This window comes from Periplaneta americana, chromosome 7, assembly GCF_040183065.1.
Source record: "Periplaneta americana isolate PAMFEO1 chromosome 7, P.americana_PAMFEO1_priV1, whole genome shotgun sequence".
In the NCBI taxonomy this organism is placed as follows: Eukaryota; Metazoa; Arthropoda; class Insecta; order Blattodea; family Blattidae; genus Periplaneta; species Periplaneta americana.
This window is the reverse complement of record NC_091123.1, coordinates 92,726,320-92,745,360: the sequence shown is the minus strand read 5'-3', so window position 1 is coordinate 92,745,360 and position 19,041 is coordinate 92,726,320. Positions and strand designations below refer to the sequence as shown.

Sequence of the window (19,041 nt, the reverse complement as noted above, 5' to 3'; positions counted from 1 at the left end):
TGAACAAAAACATATATATTCTGAGATTATGAAATTCATATCTTTTACTGTAACTGCCAGTAAAAATTTGTTTAAGCTAAGAAAATGTTCTTCCTACATCACATGATGTTTCAGGGACGAAATAATAATAACAAAAATCAATATAGTCTACAAATTATCAACATTTATATGTTAGACAATATATACAAATAATTCATTTATCAAAACCTATCCCATTGCAGTGAACAAAAAGATATATTCTGAGGTTATGAAATGCAAATCTTTTACGAACATCACATAAAATTTGTTTAAACTAAGAGAATGTTCCTTCTACATCATATGACGTTACAGGGACATATTTATATTACATTACATCATTATTATTTAATGACCCAATGTATACCTGCTTGCAATTCGATATTGCTTACTCATCCACGTGACATAATAGATGTAGCTACCAGAAGAAACTACTCGATGCACTGTACGTTTGGGAACGAAAATGTGCTGCCTGATTACAACCAATTAGATTACCAATGGCATCTAAAGGTAAAATATGACTTCTGTAATATGCAATATATATATATATATATATATATATATATATATATATATATATATATATATGAGCCCCTTAGATCCAAAGTGGTGTAAGTCCATTTTTTTTTATTTTTGAGTTAAGTCCAGAAATGGATTCTTCATTTTAAAATCTATTTTCTGGAATAGTGGAGCAAATCCTAGCTTACTTGTAAGTTCTCATAGAGTGCAGCACAAGTTTAAGCACTCAAGAGAATCATTATTCTGTTCTAAGCCAAAGTGGTGTAACTGAGACTTACACCAGGTTTCCCTTAATCGCTGTCTGGAACGAAATTGAAGGCTCACGAGGTGCTCAAGAAATTGGAGCATGTGTTATAAAACACATTACATGCAGAGCACAGACAGCAGAACATGTGGTCATGTATAGTGACACATGCTCAGGCCAAAATAGAAATATTAAGATGGCCCTACTTTTATTAAGGTTTTTGCAGAAAGAAGCCGCTGGCAGGGTCACTGTTATTGACCAAAAATTTATGATGAGTGGGCACTCATACCTGCCAAATGACACCGATTTTGCTAGCATTGAAAATTATAGCAAAGGGAAACATAATATTATTTACGGCCCCGAAGACTGGCAAAAAATAATTCTTGAATCTAGGAAGAAAAATCCTTTCCATTTGTCATTAATGACAACATAAGACTTCTTGTCAACAGAAAACCTGGAAAAACAAATCACTAGAAGAAAAACTAATGAAGAAAAAAATCCTGTGAACTGGCTTAAGATTCAATGGTTAAGATACACAAAAGCTGACCCTTTCACCATTTTCTACAAAGAAACTCTGATGGATGACATGCCTTTTTCTAAGTTGGACATAACACCAACAGCGAGACGTGGCCGTAGAGTAGTGAACCTGTCTAATATCGTTCTTGATCACCTTTACGCTGGACCCCGGCCAGTGACACCGGCAAAGAAAAAAGACATGCTTGATCTACTCCCCTTCATCCCTCCTGTAAGCCATGGATTTTTTCAAAGTCTTCAAACATCATCCAACGTCAGAGATAATGGCCCGCTGGAAGATGGCGAAATGGATCCCGATAACCCCTGATGTCAACCTTTAGGACTGTTTATTGTGAAAATTTGTTGATCAAAGATTAGCCATTCTTAGACATTAGTAAACTATTGCTATAATTCTTGTAAAAAATAAAAATTGACTTTTCTGTATTAAAAGTTTTCTTTCTATTCGTTCTTTGCTAAAACATACTACCCTTAAACCATTTCAGGAAAGGTGGTGTAAGTGACATGGCTGTGAAAAAAAAAATTATTTTACTACCTGAAAATGTCATTTTTTTCCTTGGAACTAAATAGAAATTTAAGTTAGCCCTTTTTCAACAAGTTTATTTAAGAATAAAAAAATTCTTGTACAAAATGAATTGATTGCAGCTGTTAAACTTTAAGCCCTCATATCTCAAAACTATCTAAGTGTGACTTACACCACTTTGGATCTAAGGGGCTCATATATATATATATATATTTTTTTCAAGATGTGAAAATGAATAAATTTATAAAAATAACGAACACAATATACACTAGCTCACTTACTCTTTCCACCATAAGAGTTTTATAACATGGAAAGGAAAGTAAGTGACAGTTCAGCAGCCTTCTTTGCACATAGTTTATATCACTGCTCTTCCTTTGCACTCGCGATATAAACTTTTACATGATTATGACAATTAGGCTAATAAAACTATTTGAAAACAGATAACACTTCTTCACCCTAGCAGCATTGTTATTATGCTTTTCATAAGTTAATATTGATGTTACTTTTGAATACATTATGACTAAAGACAGGCAAATGATATCAACCTTTTAAAGCAGCTTATGTTATTTAGGATATAAGCGCACTTACAGTAATTGGTAAACAGGTATTAATTTTATCTGCAAGATGTTGCTCTCTTCCAATTCCATTAAATATATATATTCCTGTTTTTATATTGTTTGCACAGAGACGACACAGCTGTCCACTACATTCTTCCTCTTCGCTCTGTTCACTGTTGTCTGTACGATCTCCATTCTCAGTTTCTACCTTAATGATGATCTCATTATCAGAATCTTCTGAAAACAAAAACACAACTGTATATGAACAAAAATAGTTTCCTATGATTCATACAAGAAGAGTTTAAAACATAGGTCTAAGTAAAAAAATTACGATATTATTGTTTACTAATTTTTACGAATCTATATTCCTTCCATTCTTCTTCTAGCAACGCAGTAGTACAATAAATTGGAAACTTTTGAGAGACAGAATCAGAACCAAAACAAAACTGTAATTTTAAAAAATCATATTTGTGACAATGTTTTCATTCTGCAAATCTGTCTTTCAGGTAGTAGCTCCCTGTAAAGCAGATTTGAATAATTTCAAGGAAAAATTGTTCCAAGACCGGGTATCAATCCCGGGACCCTTTGCTAAGCTAAGCGATACCCAGCCCCGGAACAAATTTTCCTTGAAATTATTCAAATCTGCTTTACAGGGAGCTACTACCTGAAAGACAGATTTGCATAATATATTTGTTACTGGAGGTACGTTAACAGGAAGCCACATTTAAATCACACAGAAATTGTGTGCAATAAAAGTTGGGTTCTGGCATCTTGTCAGTCCATATGAGTTGTGTGGATATAAAGGAAATATTGTGACGGTGTCGTGTATAGTTCCTGGGGTAGCTCAGTTGGTAGAACATTCATGCGCTTAGTGAAGGGAGAACATTTGTGCGCTTAGTGAAGGGTCCCGAGATCGATACCCGGCCCCAGAACAATTTTTCCTTGAAATTATTCAATGTTTTCATTCATTCATTCATAGTGTTCTGCCAAAGGGCAAGTCTTTCCTATTTTCTGCCTTCCTCTTTGTCTCCTCATATGATCCATATATCTTAATGTCGTGTTGTTTGCAGTTTTTCTTGGAAAAGGTAAATGTGGTAGCTTACCGTTGCTGACAATGTTTTATGAAAATATATTGTGGGTAGAAGCAAAGTCAGAAACAAATACAAGCAGCAGATATTCAATTACCCTTAAGGTTCGTAATGGAAATCATGGAAAGAGATGGACTTAAAAATTAAACATTTTAAATTCAGCAGAAAAGATTGAAAGGCCAAATTTTTGTTACTTGGTCTCATTATAAGGAGTTTCAGAAATGGCTGAAATTTGTTACTAAATTAAGCAGAAGTCTGACAAGAACCTATCTTTACTCATAAAGTGAAAAGCTGTGAGTCCACTTACCATAAAGTATTTTCTTATATAGTAGAAAACTCGTTATACCATTGCTAGCTATACTATAGCCTACTATGGGTCACATGATGACAATGATTGTTACAGAAAATTTATGAAACACTTTTTTTTACTGTGAAATGCTTAGTGGTCGTCTTTCTCTTCCCTAGGGGCGTGAGCATTTATAACTACAATATTGCACCATCTACCCTTAAGTACTAAACATGATAACCTGTCACTGATAAATTCGACTTTTTTTCTGTTAATTTTATTCTTTTATGAATAAAGAATCTGTTCCTAATTGGTGATTATTTTTTCCTTCCTCGTAGTACAAGTAATCTCCTATTGGCAATATGCCATTCCCATCTAGTCTAACCTTCTGTACTCCCACAAAATCTATTCTATATCTAGCTAGTTACTCCCCTGTTCTGTATAGACTGTTCTGTATAGACTTGTCACATTCGAAATACCAAATCTCATATCCTTATTCCTTTGTTGTCGTCACACCAAAGAATCAGTCCCATTCTGAGGCTTATTTTGGGATTTTATAACAAGCTGTTTTTTAGTGATGGGTTGACAGGCCTTCGTCCGACCCCCAACATGGAGGACCACCCCTTATTGGCTGTTTGCGACTGCATATACAATATATATTCGCAGTTCCCCTCCATATCTGGAAGCAGTCTCCTCTATCCACAACCTAAGGACATGCCATGCTGTGGTGGTAGGGACCCACAATAAAAGGTCCCAATGCAGCATTAGCCTTGGCAAAATGTTGGGTATGCGACTACCTGAACAACACTGTTTGTAGGATCTGTCTCGAATTAATGAAGTGATTATATGGTTGAAAAGATTGACAACGAACACATCTCTTTTCTGTTACATTTTTCTTTGGCAAACAATACGCAGCTACTGAAGATACAATTCATCATCTCAACAGAGTAAATTGACTGACTCCTATACTTAACCCTCCAGTGGTCGCATGAATCACAATAGTGATCCAGTACTTTATTTATGATTGGTTATCTGAGATGGCAGATGATATCTGTCATCTGGGTACCTTTCGTTCATATATTTGTCTACCCTATCAGCTATTGACAAGTGTTAAGCTAGTATTTTCTTTGGTGCGTAATTAAATTGATGCATTATTGGATCATGACTGTTCTCCACACAGATGTTCTCAGTCTCTATATTTATGTTTTTACAGCATTTATTATAACACGTAATTGGACAAATAATTGTTTTATGAATTTTGAAATAATTAATGTAATTAGACTCTGTTAATGTGTAATCATTAATAATTAACCAGAAAAATTAAAAAAAAAAAAAAAAAATTATATGAAAAAAAAAATTACTTGGATTATAGATCACAAGACCACTAACATTACATTAGAACACGCACTACTGGAGGGTTAAAAAAATGCATCAGGAAAATGTTACATAAGTTCTCATATGGTACCTACTGTATATGGGAGAATCCAGATGCTTGGAGATTGGGAATTCGAAAGATGTCGCAAGTCAAAGAATTGACTGATTTACTGACTGACTATGATTTTTATACTGTGTGACACCGAAGTCAGTTGACAAATGAGAAACATTACTAATTGTAAAACTGAAATAATTATTGTACAAAGTAACATAATGACGTGTTCCCTCCAAAATGTCCGTAATCTGAGTGATATTTTTTATTTGTATACTATTAGGTTGGCAGTACATATTCCCCTTTGTACCACTAGAATTTTCCTGAATTAGTTTCTGTGAAATATCGTCGTTGTTCCTGCAATAACTCCTATGTGACATATTTATCGATTTTCAAATATTTGCTCTATTAAATAACTTAAATAGTGATACAGCAAATAATAAAATCTCTTATATCTAATAATTATATTTCTTTCTTTCGAAAATGTAAGAATTCACAATCTTCTATGTACCACTGCTATAGGATGAATAAATATATTTTATCTTCCTACTGAAAAATTTTATATTTTGCACATAGAAGTTATTGCAAGAACAACAACGATATGTAAAAGGAATACAGTACATAAATTGAAGTAGGCCATGGTACAGTAAACAACAATGCTACATTTAGTTTGTTATGTTTTGTTTACTGTTTGAAGCACTGTCTGCTGAATCGCATCTTGTAGCTGTGTAAACTGCCTGCTCAATGAACGTTATTTTGCCACTGTGTGGCAGGCTGTGCCCACTGCTATTAATACAATCAGTATATGTAAAGCACGGACAACTTGATGCTCCCTTCGCTTCTTTGTATACGGCCTTGACAATAGTAATCTTATTCTGAAATTGGTTAATTTCTCAATTCCACCATGAGGCGCTGTCTGCCAAGGTGTGGTGCCCACAGAAGAAATACTCAATATAAATTAAAATAAATGATTAAACAGTAATAATAATACTTATAAATAATAAATAAGAAAATAATACATATTATTATGTTTAGTTCTGTTAATTATGGTAAAATCGTGAGTTTAAAAGCAGGGAAGATAACCCATAGTAACCTGTTCAGTTTAAGTAACATGATGACAGAGGCATAATTTTGTAGTTCATTCGCTGGGTAGCACCCCTAGGGTAAACTGTGATGTTTCAAAGTAATCACTTGGGTAATTATTTACCATAACTTGTACTAAATTTTATAATTTCACTCACTGCACTGATACACTCCACTTGATATTGCAGATTCAAGAATCATAGTTTCAAGATTTTTGCGACTCAGTGGATTATAAGCCGCATTCTTTGAAGCAACAAGCTTTTCAGTTAAAACTGCTGCAATGTTATCTAGAAGTGGCCTAACAAATTTCACAGTAATGATATTAGCAAGTCATTTTTGGCCATTTTCATCACAAATTGGGCATTGCAAGAGAGGGCATCTACACAGCAACGGCTCATTTTCCGAACACAATTTTTCTAATATATTCTTGTTTGGTATTCTCTTTAGATGATTAAGAAGCTCATCTAGAATAAATTTTGCATGAATACTGCCTTCATTGCCCTCTCTCTTTACATTTTCCAGTTCTTTATGTAACGGATCTCTTTCAATTAGTTGGAGTTTTTCGGTTGTTTTTGTTATCTCATCTTGTTTCTCTTATAACACCTGATTAAGTCGTGTAATTTTAACACTCAATTTGTTTATATTTCTTTTTAGCTCGTCAATGTTCACAACATCTGTTTGCGTCGCCTTATGGTCATTTTCAACTGCCAAAAAGGAAATGTCATTAACTGATGCTGAGCCACACGGAAAATCTTGTTCAAATAGTGAAAACCAATATTAATAAAAGATTTGCGTTTCTTGGGTGAACGGAGATCAGTTTTAGTAATTGTTCGTCACGGATTTTGATATTTATCACTTTATACCTAGGGAATACTGTTGGCACAGCATTTGGTTTTAATTGTCTAAATTTCCCATTATTAGAATAATCTTCTTCCCTGAAATGTAAACTACAAACGACTGAAGATGGGGAGTTGCTTTTGGAACAAAGTCTTGGTGTGAAATCACCTTAAGCCATTTTTCGCATCTTTTCCTTACTTACTTACTTACTTATGGCTTTTAAGGAACCCAGAGGTTCATTGCCGCCCTCACAAAAGCCTGCCATCGGTCTCTATCCTGTGCAAGATTAATCCAGTCCCTACCATCATAACGCACCTCCCTGAAATCCATTTTAATATTATCCTCCCATCTACGTCTCGGCCTCCCAACTAACACGCTATATGCATTTCTGGATTCGCCCATATGTGCTACATGCCCTGCCCATCTCAAACTTCTGGATTTTATGTTCCTAATTATGTCAGATGAAAAATATAATGCGTGCAGTTCTGCGTTGTGTAACTTTCTTCATTCTCCTTAACTTCATCCCTCTTAGCCCTAAATATTTTCCTAAGAATCTTATTCTCAAACACCCTTAATCTCTGTTCCTAGTGAGAGACCAAGTTTCACAACCATACACAACAACCGGTAATATAACTGTTTTATAAATTCTAACTTTCAGATTTTTTTACAGCAGATTAGACGACAAAAGCATCTCAACCGAATAATAAGAGGCATTTCCCATATTTATTCTGTGTTTAATTTCGGATAAATCGCAATATAGCGAACGCCAGTAGGGGAAGTTATCCCCATCCATATAAAATGTGCATTCGACACAACACTCACCTATCACGTAGATTGTCTGGTGAGCTAGTAGGGGAAAACTGGAAGGGGTCGTGGGCAGAGCTTCTACATTCGCTATATTGAGATTTGCCCTAATTTCCTCCCAAGTGTCATTTATATTTGTTACTGTTGCTCCAATACATTTGAATTTTTCTCACCTTTTTGAAGAATAAATCTCCAATTTTTATATTTCCATTTCATACAATATTCTGGTCATGAGGCATAATCATCTTTCCCTGTCACTCGGAAATTCGTGGAATGATATTGTTCCTCCACTCTTTTTTCTATTCGAAGTACACAATGGTACACAACAATACGTCATTTTGAACCACATCACAATAAACTGACATACCAGTAGAAAGAAGCACAATATTACTAAGTATAATTGTACAAGAAACCATACACACATTCCTCAGCGATCCTTAGCAGTTAGTGCCATCTGGCGGAAATTTCATATATTCTCAATTACAGCTTTAACACAGGGATCAAGATGAATTGTCAAGGCCGGTAAAGGAGAAGCGAAGCAAGCATCAAGTCGGCCGTGTGCAAAGTCACTACCTCCCATCTAGCATTTACTCGCACATAAGCACTGATTGAAAAGGCAGTGAAAGCAGCCATAGGATGTGATCCAGCAGGCAGTGGTTTGAAGCTACTGAGTTATTATTTTGAGTTGAGTAAGAGTTGAAGAAGACAACATTATTATTTATTGTTTTCAGTTGTGATATTGATATTCATTGAAAGATGAAGTGATCATGTGACTCCTGAACAGCGCGTGGAGCTAGTACTGTTCTGTGGGGACAATCACAGGACAACAAGAGAAGCTGCAGACGAGTTTCACTGTCGCCATCCTGATACAGTGAAACCTCTCATTTACGGACATCGAAGGGATGTAACAATCTGTCCGCATCTGGGAGGTGTCCTTTATTGGGAGGGACGTTCCCCAATCTAACAGTAAATTTATAATAGCATTATGTATCTCTTCACACTTTAAATGAAATGTATTATTGTACTTTAATTCTAAATACAGCATACTACTGCAAATTCTTTACAACTTTGAACTACAGTAGATAAGGCCGAAAAAGGAAAATACAGTCCTGTGCCATGCAATTTTATTCTAGGTCTACAGTTATGCAGTATTATAATTTATAGTTTTCAACTTAACTTTTACGTTCAGGTGCCATGTCTCTCGAAACAGAACACCTGATTGAAGTGAAGAGAATAATCCTACTAACCCTATTATGTGTCGAATACAATTTTACGATCGCGGAAACTTTGGACCCATCAAACAGGTTAAATTTTATGACTCTGTTTATCCACCCGCTTCCAGCTAACAAGGGATAGCCAGCTGGGCTTGTGGTATCCTATGAGACCCTTATGTTATGTTTCATGTTAAGGTATTTCTGTACAGTTCTCAAAACTAAATTTTCCATTTTTGTAACACATTAGGTCTTGAAATCCAAGTTCTGTCCGCAATCAGGAGGTAAAGCAAGCTTTAGGACTGTGAAACAGCTGTCTGTGTCCATATCTGAGAGTGTCCGTAAACGAGAGTTTAATGCAGGGGTCGTCAGCACAGAGCACGCTGGAGCTAGCCTCTCTTACCAACAGTGCACTATAGTGCTCTCGTAGCTGCTAGCAGGTATGCTATCTCTCCCTGTTGCAAGACGGTGCACAGGGGATGGCACCACGTACCCATTGCACATTTCAGCGAGTGCTGACGACCACTGGTTTAATGTATCATTATTTCTATATTATTTCAGTTGGGACATAAAAATCTGTCCATATATGAGGAGTGTCCGTATCTTGGGGGTGTCCGTAAGGAGAGATTCACTGTATTCCAAAACAATCATACCCAAATATAGCCAAATTATTGCATAAATTTAAAACAACTTTCAGTGTACTCAACAAGAAACGAATTGGTCATCCCAAATCTGCTACTGACTGAAAACATTCAGTAGACGTGATTGCAAAGATGATGGCCAGCCCTAAAAGGTCAGTGCACTATGTGGCTCGAGAAAGTGGTATCAGTAGAGAACCTGTTAGCAGAATATTGAAATCTGCACGTTTTCATCCCTACAAATTGCAGCATTTACACAGAACGCAAGAAGAGGATCCAATTAAGGGGCGAACATATTGCAACTGGATTACACAGCATTTGCGTACTAATCGATCCTTCCTTCAGCATGTTCTATTCAGTGACGAATGCTTATTCTTTCTGAATGGGCATGCTCATACACAAAATGCACGATACTGGTCCAAAGAAAACCCAAGATGGATGCGTGAAGCTAACAAACCTGGTATTCCAGAAGTTATGGTGTGGTGTGGAATATTAGGTCATATGGTGGTGGGATCATATTTCTTTGATGGAAATGTAAACCAACACACATATGGGGAATTGCTGGATAGCACTGCAATGGAATTTCTATATGATTTGCCAATGAATGAATGGATAAGAATGTGGTTTCAACAAGCTGGGGTCTAGGCACATTATGTTCTAACAGTTTGCCAGAAACTAAATGAGATGTTCGGTGTGCACTGGGTTGGACGAGGTGGACTTCAGTCATGACCTACACGGTCACCAGACCTCACAATCCTTGATTTCTTTCTATGGGGATTTGTGAAACAACACCTTTTCAGACAGAACCTACATCTATAGATTATTTGAAACAAAGAATCACCTATGTCACTCAGCACATCCCACCTGCATCACTTTGTAAGCGTGACAGAAGAATGTCAGGAATGAGTGAGGCACTCTCTTCAAGCAGGGTAAATTAAGCTTACTCCGTGATATAATTTTTTTTATACTTACACTTATTTCATGTATTGTAAAGTGTTGGTACTGAAAACGTTCAGAAAAATGATCGTACAACAACATATTTATTTTTAAACTTGGTATTTTTATTCTTTAAACAATATAAATAATTCCAAAATAATTGTAAACAAAATAGTTACACCGTGATAGATTAGTCCATGATACTATAGAGATAACTCTCCGTGATAGTGAACTGTTTTGTTTCTAATTACTGTCATCTGATTCTTCACAGCCATCACATATGAAATGAAGTTCACTTATTACATTCTGGCACTTTTCATGATATCAGACAAAACAAACACTGGCACTGCAAGGATTGTCTAAAAACGTATTTGCATAATCTTTCAATGTGCTCCAGGGGATTCCATATTGTTTACTGGCTTTATAAATAGTCCACTCATCCTCCTTGACACGTCTGAGTGCCTCTTTAATAGTGTCAGATGTGTAAGATTTCTTATCTTGCTTTTTCGTAATTGGCGTCATAGCTTCGGCTCACCTGAAAAGATTTAAAAAGCTAAGAAATGTGTGTTAAGACTATAAGAAGAAAAGTATTTACTCAATAAGATTGAAATTTTAAAATAACATGCATTAAACACTTACCAATTAATGTTTAGAAATCTAGAAGTCTAGCAATAACATAAGAAATTTAAAAATAAATTCACTGCACCTGCACAAAGACGTCAGATAACACAAGCTTTCAAAGTAAAACTGATAAAAGAAAGTAATAAATGCTCCCACAGAACTGCCAGAGCACGCAGATCGTTGTCATTATGACAACCTTCCTGTTATCTAGTGACAAATTTTTAAGTTACCACAAATAAAAGCTATGAAGTGACATAAGAAATACAAATTATTACGGAGTTCCAAATCTAGCTTTCAGGTAAAGCTATCTGTGAAGCAGACTTGAATAAATTCAAGGGAAAAATTGTTCTGGGGCTGGGTATCGATCCTGGGACATTTGACTTAGTGCCCTAATGCTCTACCGACTGAACTACCCAGGAACTGCACCCGACACCATCTCAATTTTTCTTTTTTTATTCATATAACTCGAGTGGGCTGACAAGATGCCAGAAACCCACATAAGTGCAAACAAACTCTGTGTGACTTTAAATCGTGATTTTCTGTTAACATACCTACAGTAACGTATATATTACGCAAATCTAGCTTTCAGGTAAAGCTCCATGTAAAGCAGACTTGAATAAATTCGAGAGAAAAATTGTTCCAGGGCTGGGTATCAAACCCAGAACCTTTGGCATACCGACTGAGATACCCAGGAACTTTATCCAACATGTCTCAATTTTTCTCTTTTTATCCACATAACTCGAGTGGGCTGACAAGACGCCAGAAACCCACACTGAGTGCACACAAACTTTGTGTGACTTTAAAATTGTTGTTTTCTGTTAATGTACCTACAGTAACGTACATATTATGCAAATATAACTTTCAGGTAAAGCTCCCTGTGAAGCAGACTTGAATAAATTCAAGAGAAAAATTGTTCCGGGGCTGGGTATCGATCCCAGGACCTTTGGCTTAGCGCACCAATGCTCTACCGACTGAGCTATCAGGAACTTCACACGACACAATCTTAATTTTTTCCTTTTTATCCACATAACTCGACAAGATGCCAGAAACATCAGCCAAATCGAGTTGTGTGGATAAAAAGGGAAAAACTGAGTGTCAGATGAAGTTCCTGGGTAGCTCAGTCGGTAGAGCATTGGTGCGCCAAGTCAAAGGTCCTGGAATCGATACTCGGCCCAGGAACAATTTTTCCCTTGAATTTATTCTATCACGGAGTTACTTAGTATCACAGAGTAAGCTTAGTTTACCCTAAATGGAGCACATTTTGAACATATGCGGTAGTGAACATACTGTATTATCGCCGCGGCCTCATGCTTAACATGTCGGCATCACACAATAACGTGTGGTGTGCTTTTAAAACATAATTTTGCCGACCGATTGTTACTCTGTAGGTTTTACTCTAAGCGTCACATTGTCACGTCTACTTCCTCGATAAGAATAAGCACTAGTTTGTTATATTGTTAAATGGCTATTATTATTATTTTATATACAAGTACGTTGACATTGTTAACTCTTAATAATAACTCTTTAATAATAATTTTGAATCACATACCTTAATGTTCATCCTCAGCACAAGACATTGCAACCTCGGTTTTAGTCCATGTGAATTAGACAAGTAGGTGTCATTTAATAATGGAAGTAGCTTATTGGTTGCAATATTGAAATTGAGGTGAGTGATTGGAGTGGCGACATAAGAAATTGAAAACAATAATACAATTAAATTTCAAAGACCTGTCGAATGTTATGCACAAGGCCACTCAAAGACCTACCAAATGTTAACCATGAGAGCGCGGCGATAATATATTCGAATTAGAGTAATACTAGTGGCTTGTGCAGCAAATGTTGCAAGCTAAGTTCATTAAAAATTCATATAAATCTTTTGTCAAATTTATATTCCAGAAAGAATACCAGACACTTTGAAAGTTATTTGCTTTCATAATAATGATGATGTAATATTCAAAACAACGTAATAACTCAATGAACTGCCTTGAAATGTAAAAGACAGTATCACTATTTTTCCTACTAAAAGATCTTGCTGAAGTGATCGGAAGACTATAAAATTTTATATACCTCTTATTTTATCAGTAAGTAATATCTTTTGATTTTCCTTAGAAATTGTAACATTTGTGCTTCCTCTCAGCAATACTGGTCTACTAAGGCCGTATCTCAAAGCTCAAGTCCGAACTACACACTAGTGACTAGCAACTAGGTGACTTGTAAACTACACACTAGGGAGCTTTGGAAATGTATGCTGCTTGCAACACCGCCTTCTTCATAGACTATTTTTCCAAAAACCATGACATCACGGTGCAGCACTGAATTAAAAAGGCAGTGTCCTAATGCAGTTTCATTACGAGTTATGTGGAAAAGATAAGGGCTTAATATATTACAATAATGTTTAAAACATTGGAGGTATTAACAATGTCAGTGTTCAAAGTTAACGTGTTATTCTACATTATATTTACATTATATCTCTTCCAAAGCACTTTCGTTTACTAGCTACTACGGACTTGATTACTATACACTATGTAGCTTTGGATCATAACTTCTGACGTCACATCCGGCTATTTAGTCAATAATCTAGTTCACTTCAGCTGAAAATGCAGTTTTGAGACACGGCCTAAATATTGCTGGTTAACTTGTGTAACTAATGAATGTGTGAGAAATTGCTATGAACAGCAATCTGAAATTATACAAACTGAAGTAAAGTCATTCTAGTGAGCTTGTTTTGCTGACGTGGGGAACTGTGTTGCAGTTGTGTTATAATGGCCATAAGAGATGAGGAGGGATATATGTATATGTGTGGGTGACCCAACAATAAATATATATACTGTATATATATATATCGTCGGGTTACAGTGAGGGCTTAATTTGGTCTCCATTGTCTGCTATGCACAACATAACAGTATTTTGGTGGCTCACCATCCTACAGAGAAAAATACACTCTCAATTTCCTCTGCAGTAAGTTTATTGTACTGTTGTTGAACTAACCCAAAATGATCAATGAAACTTAAATATATAGAGCGCACGTTTTCTTCATTTGTCAATAATAGTTCTATATTTTGTAGGAAATAGCATAAAGAGTGCTAGCAACAATATCTGACAACTTTTGCACTGTTATTAGGTATCTGTGAATGCTGGATATCATTTTGTCCACATAAAACATATGTTGAATCAATGACGTATAATTGGCCATAAGCTCGTAATGAATACTTAGTGGCAGAAGATTGAAGACTTAAATTATATGTATGTTTAGCAGTGTAGGCTGTTGTGAGAAATCTATTTCTGAGATACAGAAAATGAGGCAAATGCTTTAGCAGAGTTGTAGAATCTTATATACGTCCAAAATAAAATTGTTCATTGTAAATTATTAGCAGTTTTAGTGTTTCACTCATTGCTGATTGCAGGAAATAAACTAACTCATTATCGTAGCAAGTGAAATGACATGCTTGGCAGCGATCAGAGATCTAATCGATTACACCAAAGGAATATGATATTAATTTTGATATAATTTAAAGATGCAGCTAAAATAGGAAGCATGACTAAATTACTAATGCTTCTTTCATAGTACTGCACTACATCCTAGGTTAGAGAATCTACACTGCACTATCATTAAATATCTGAAAAGACCCACACCACTTGATTAATAACTGTAAAAACATTTCATTTTTAATAACATTATCATATCGTCCCTCCTCTGGCAAACTAGCTAAAGTGAAAATAAGCGCCCCTGCACTTAAGGTCTATATTGTACTAAGTACTAAGTACAATATAGACCATAAGTGCAGGGGCGCTTATTTTCACTTTTGCTAGTTTGCCAGAGGAGGGACGATATGTAAGTTTTGTAGTTTTCAGTTTTATGTGTATAGTGTACAGCCGTTACTCAGTAAATTATAGAGATGAAGAATATAATTTAAGATATTCATTACATCTACTTAAGTTATATAACCCCAAAAGGTTTCACTTTCATATCACCAATATATCCATAGCATTAATGCATATCAATAGTGACAAATACTCGCATCATGACATTAACTGTAATAATATTTCATTTTTGATGGTAATAATGTCATAAAACCTTCTTAAGTTTTGTAGTTTTTAATATCCAATAAATTACACAGCTGTACTCAGAAAATTACACACCACAGAATAAGACCTGTAAATCCTTTTTATTAAGTCGTGAAGCTTTTAATAAATCAATATAGAGATGTTCTAAACAAATTACACAAATGAAGATCGACATATTGGCATTGTGATGTCAGTGAATCTGAGCTCTAAATATGTAAGGAATCCTGCAAGCAATCTTCGGTAACTTATACTCGGTATTCATTTCAAAGTGTGTCATGACGTCACTGTTCATGAGTCAGCGATTTGAAGCGAGTTTCAGCTTTTGTGTCAGAGAAGTTGCCTATTAACCAAGGTGTTCAATCTGAACTTGAGAACGTGTACGGTATAACTTGAACGTCGTAGCAACAGATGGCAGTTTGTACGGTCTGTGTGCTACCATAACTGTGTTTTGCACGGCCAAGTCGTACATAGGGTATTTGTTATCATCAGCTGCGTATGGCAACATTCCACAATACAAATCAAATGCTCCGTGTCCATGTTGACCATCGAAGTTAATGTCAACAAATACGTAAGTAATTGTCTTAACCCTCTCCCCATAACCCGACATTAAGAAAAAACTCACCTCAGTACATGTTTCGAAACAGTTCACATTCCTGCCACTACCGGCGTTACCGTACGTATTGGTAAGTACCCTTCAGAATTAATGCCATACTTGCTAGACAACTTCTCTGGCAGATAAGTAATACACCTCTGCGGAAGTGTAGGAAGATTGAATTCTCTAGGCTCATCGACTAGCCACGTGACGGCATACAGTGAGCCATGACACACTTTGAACTGAACATCCAGTATTGTTTACTGTAGTATGTTTTTTTTTTTTTTTTTTTTTTGTATTTTCCTGAAAAGCCATTAGTTCTCAAAACTGATGACAAATGGATTTTGAAAAATAGGAAAATTATGTAAGAAAATTGATATTTCACTGAAAACTACTATTTTACCGCATATCCTTGGATGGAAAGCTTCAAAATGGTATTCATTAAAATCCGTTCAGCCGTTTTCCCGTAATTTCCATTACCAGTTCAAATTATATACATATAAATTCCCCATTTGTCGACTGACTTCTGTGTCACACAGTATTTCTACAATTAGATTTGCCTTTGTTTCCATTTATTATCCATTCAATGTACATTAAATTTATTGTACATTTATTGCATATCTATTATTACATTTATAAATCTACTAGAGAACCTGTACTGCTCTGCAGCATTCATTTGCATAAACCTATAGAACTTCTTTCCATATGAAATTTGCTGTGTGCATGCTCTTTGGTTCTATTTCAACTTGCTCGAGTTAGTGTGCCATAAAGTTGTCCATGACTGAATATAGGTTCTGGTAAATAATTTCCTATTTCATCTAATTATCTGTCCTTGAGCTTTATTGATCATTATGCAAAAAGTCAAACATATTGAAAATTGCCTTCTTTTGAACGAAAATGAATGAAGAATTTCTTGGCATTACATCAATGCAAGAAAGTAGTATTTTCTGGCCAACATTTACGCCAGTAATAATGCCCAGATCTGCCGCGTCTGTGGCTAAAGTGCTAGCACACTGGCCTTCCATCCAGGCAGCCTATGCTCGATCCCCGGCCAGGTCATCGTGAAATTTGTGGTGGACAAAGCAGACGTTGCAGAGGGTTTTTTCTTGGAGTACAGTCAACTCTCGATATAGTGAACTTGGTTATAGTGAACATTCAGCTATAGTGAACCTAAATTGTTAGTCCTGAACTGCATACATTAAAAAGTACACTAATATTTCCGTTTATAGTGAACTTTGTAGCCTGAAAAATTCTTATTTGAAGTCAGACCTTCTTGTATAAAATTGAAAGAATGTGTTGAGAACAACATTCCAAGTTTCTTACTCCTTTAGTCAAAGGACAAAGGTAGAATTAGTGATTCCTAGACAATGAGCTGTACTGTAAATCTAGGTAAAGCGTGACGACCTTGATTTACTCCACCGTCGAAGGGTTGACATTCTGTTCTTGGGCACTCCACTCTACTGTTATTTCTAATCCTCCACCGTCAAAGGGTTGCCTTTTGTTCTCAAAAACATTTCCATTATGACTGATAGCTTCAAAACAACGGAAAGTGAAATTGCCTTCTTTTATTTAAAGGGGACGGACATTATATGCAGAGCATAAATGAAGGTAAGATTTCGATGGCTTTCAAACTCCATCAACCCTTTCCCAGTTTCCATTAAGTGACCCGGGAAATTCCAAGGCTGAGTATGCAGTCACACCATAACAGCATTTGTCATTTCTACTTGATCTAGTGTTCCAACAGTGAATATATTGTATAAAATGTCACATGTAAAGTGTTTTCTTTGGAAGATAAGGCGAATATTATAAGTAACACTGAACATGGTCTTCTGCAAGCGGATGTGGGTCAACAGCATAGTTTAAGTAAATCAACTGTGAGTAACAGTATACAGTGTAATCCATTCCACAAAAATGAAATATTTTATTTTCTTGTTCATAATTTCATTCCTTTCTGTCACTTAAGGTTAGGGAAGAGACACTTCGGATATAGTGAACATCAGATGTAGTGAACGGAATATGCAAATCCGCAGAGGTTCACTATATCCGGAGTTGACTGTACTTCCATTTCCCTCTGTCATTCCACCAACACTCTCCAACTCCCACTGCAATAGGAAAAATAGGTTGGGATGAAGTCTTGAAGGTAGTACAGGTTTTTGATGCTCATAAAGGAAGGGACTGGGGCTCATCAGGCTACTCGTATGCAGACAGGACTTGGCTCCATCAGGGGCTGAGGCAGTATCTGTCAGCGTCGGCTGATTAGGAAGGGCTTGGGGCTCCGGGTCCCTCGGGCTTATCAGGCTACTCGTCCACGAAACAGAACCTGACTATCAGGTGCTGAGGTAGGATGGCTCACTGTTAGCATCGGATTCACGAATGCCACCAGGGTCATCTGTAGGACTTGCACAATCATTGCATATAAGAGTGCACGACGGGCCAAACAGTGCCTAACAGTATAGACCCATCCTGTGTTCAGTCAAAGCAAGCAATTATGTCCAGATCTAAACAATTAACATATACAGTACATGTGAAACTATAAGTCAAGTGCCATTCAACAGGCCTTACAGAACATTAAGATTTCTCAATAACATCATAATAGAACTTCCTTTCAATTGTAAAATATGAAGCGGCAATCCACTCATATCCAAGCTGTCTAGGAATTCAATTGCAAACTACAAATATTCGCTCTCATCTTCAGTAATTAAATTATAAACTCCTTGATGCTATTGGAATAAAGTATGAAACCATACTAATATTGATTTTGTTACAATGTTCACTTTTAGTGCTTTTAGGTATTAAAAAGAAAGAAAAAAAAAGAAAAAAGAAACATGATACATCTTTCAGTGTGGCTATTTCATTTCAATAATTTCAATGATATCACATTCAGAAATTGTGGAAGGTGGTAAATTAACCAAGTCTGGTTTTTCATGATCAACATGATCGCCATTACTAATTTAAAGTTCCATAATATAATATAAGTGTGTTATTAATCTGTAATCACATAGCATATTGCTACATGTGGGACGAAACGATCAGAAAAAGACACTCGATAGATGTGGCTTCATGTG

At 36.0% G+C, this 19,041-nt stretch overlaps 1 protein-coding gene across 4 annotated transcripts in view; it reads right to left on the bottom strand.

Annotated features, from left to right (window-relative positions):
• The window catches only part of LOC138703296 (zinc finger protein 595-like), a 33,228-nt gene that overhangs the window by 4,361 nt on the left and 9,826 nt on the right, over positions 1-19,041 (bottom strand). For 2 of the 4 annotated variants that reach the window (XM_069831072.1, XM_069831070.1), the window contains one exon: positions 2,421-2,626. Coding sequence is in view for 2 of the 4 variants with exons in the window: in XM_069831070.1 (XP_069687171.1) it covers positions 2,421-2,626 (206 nt within the window). In the remaining 2 variants the exon portion in view is untranslated. The remainder of the gene's footprint in view (positions 1-2,420; positions 2,627-19,041) is intronic. The other 2 variants (XM_069831073.1, XM_069831071.1) reach the window with 1 other exon arrangement.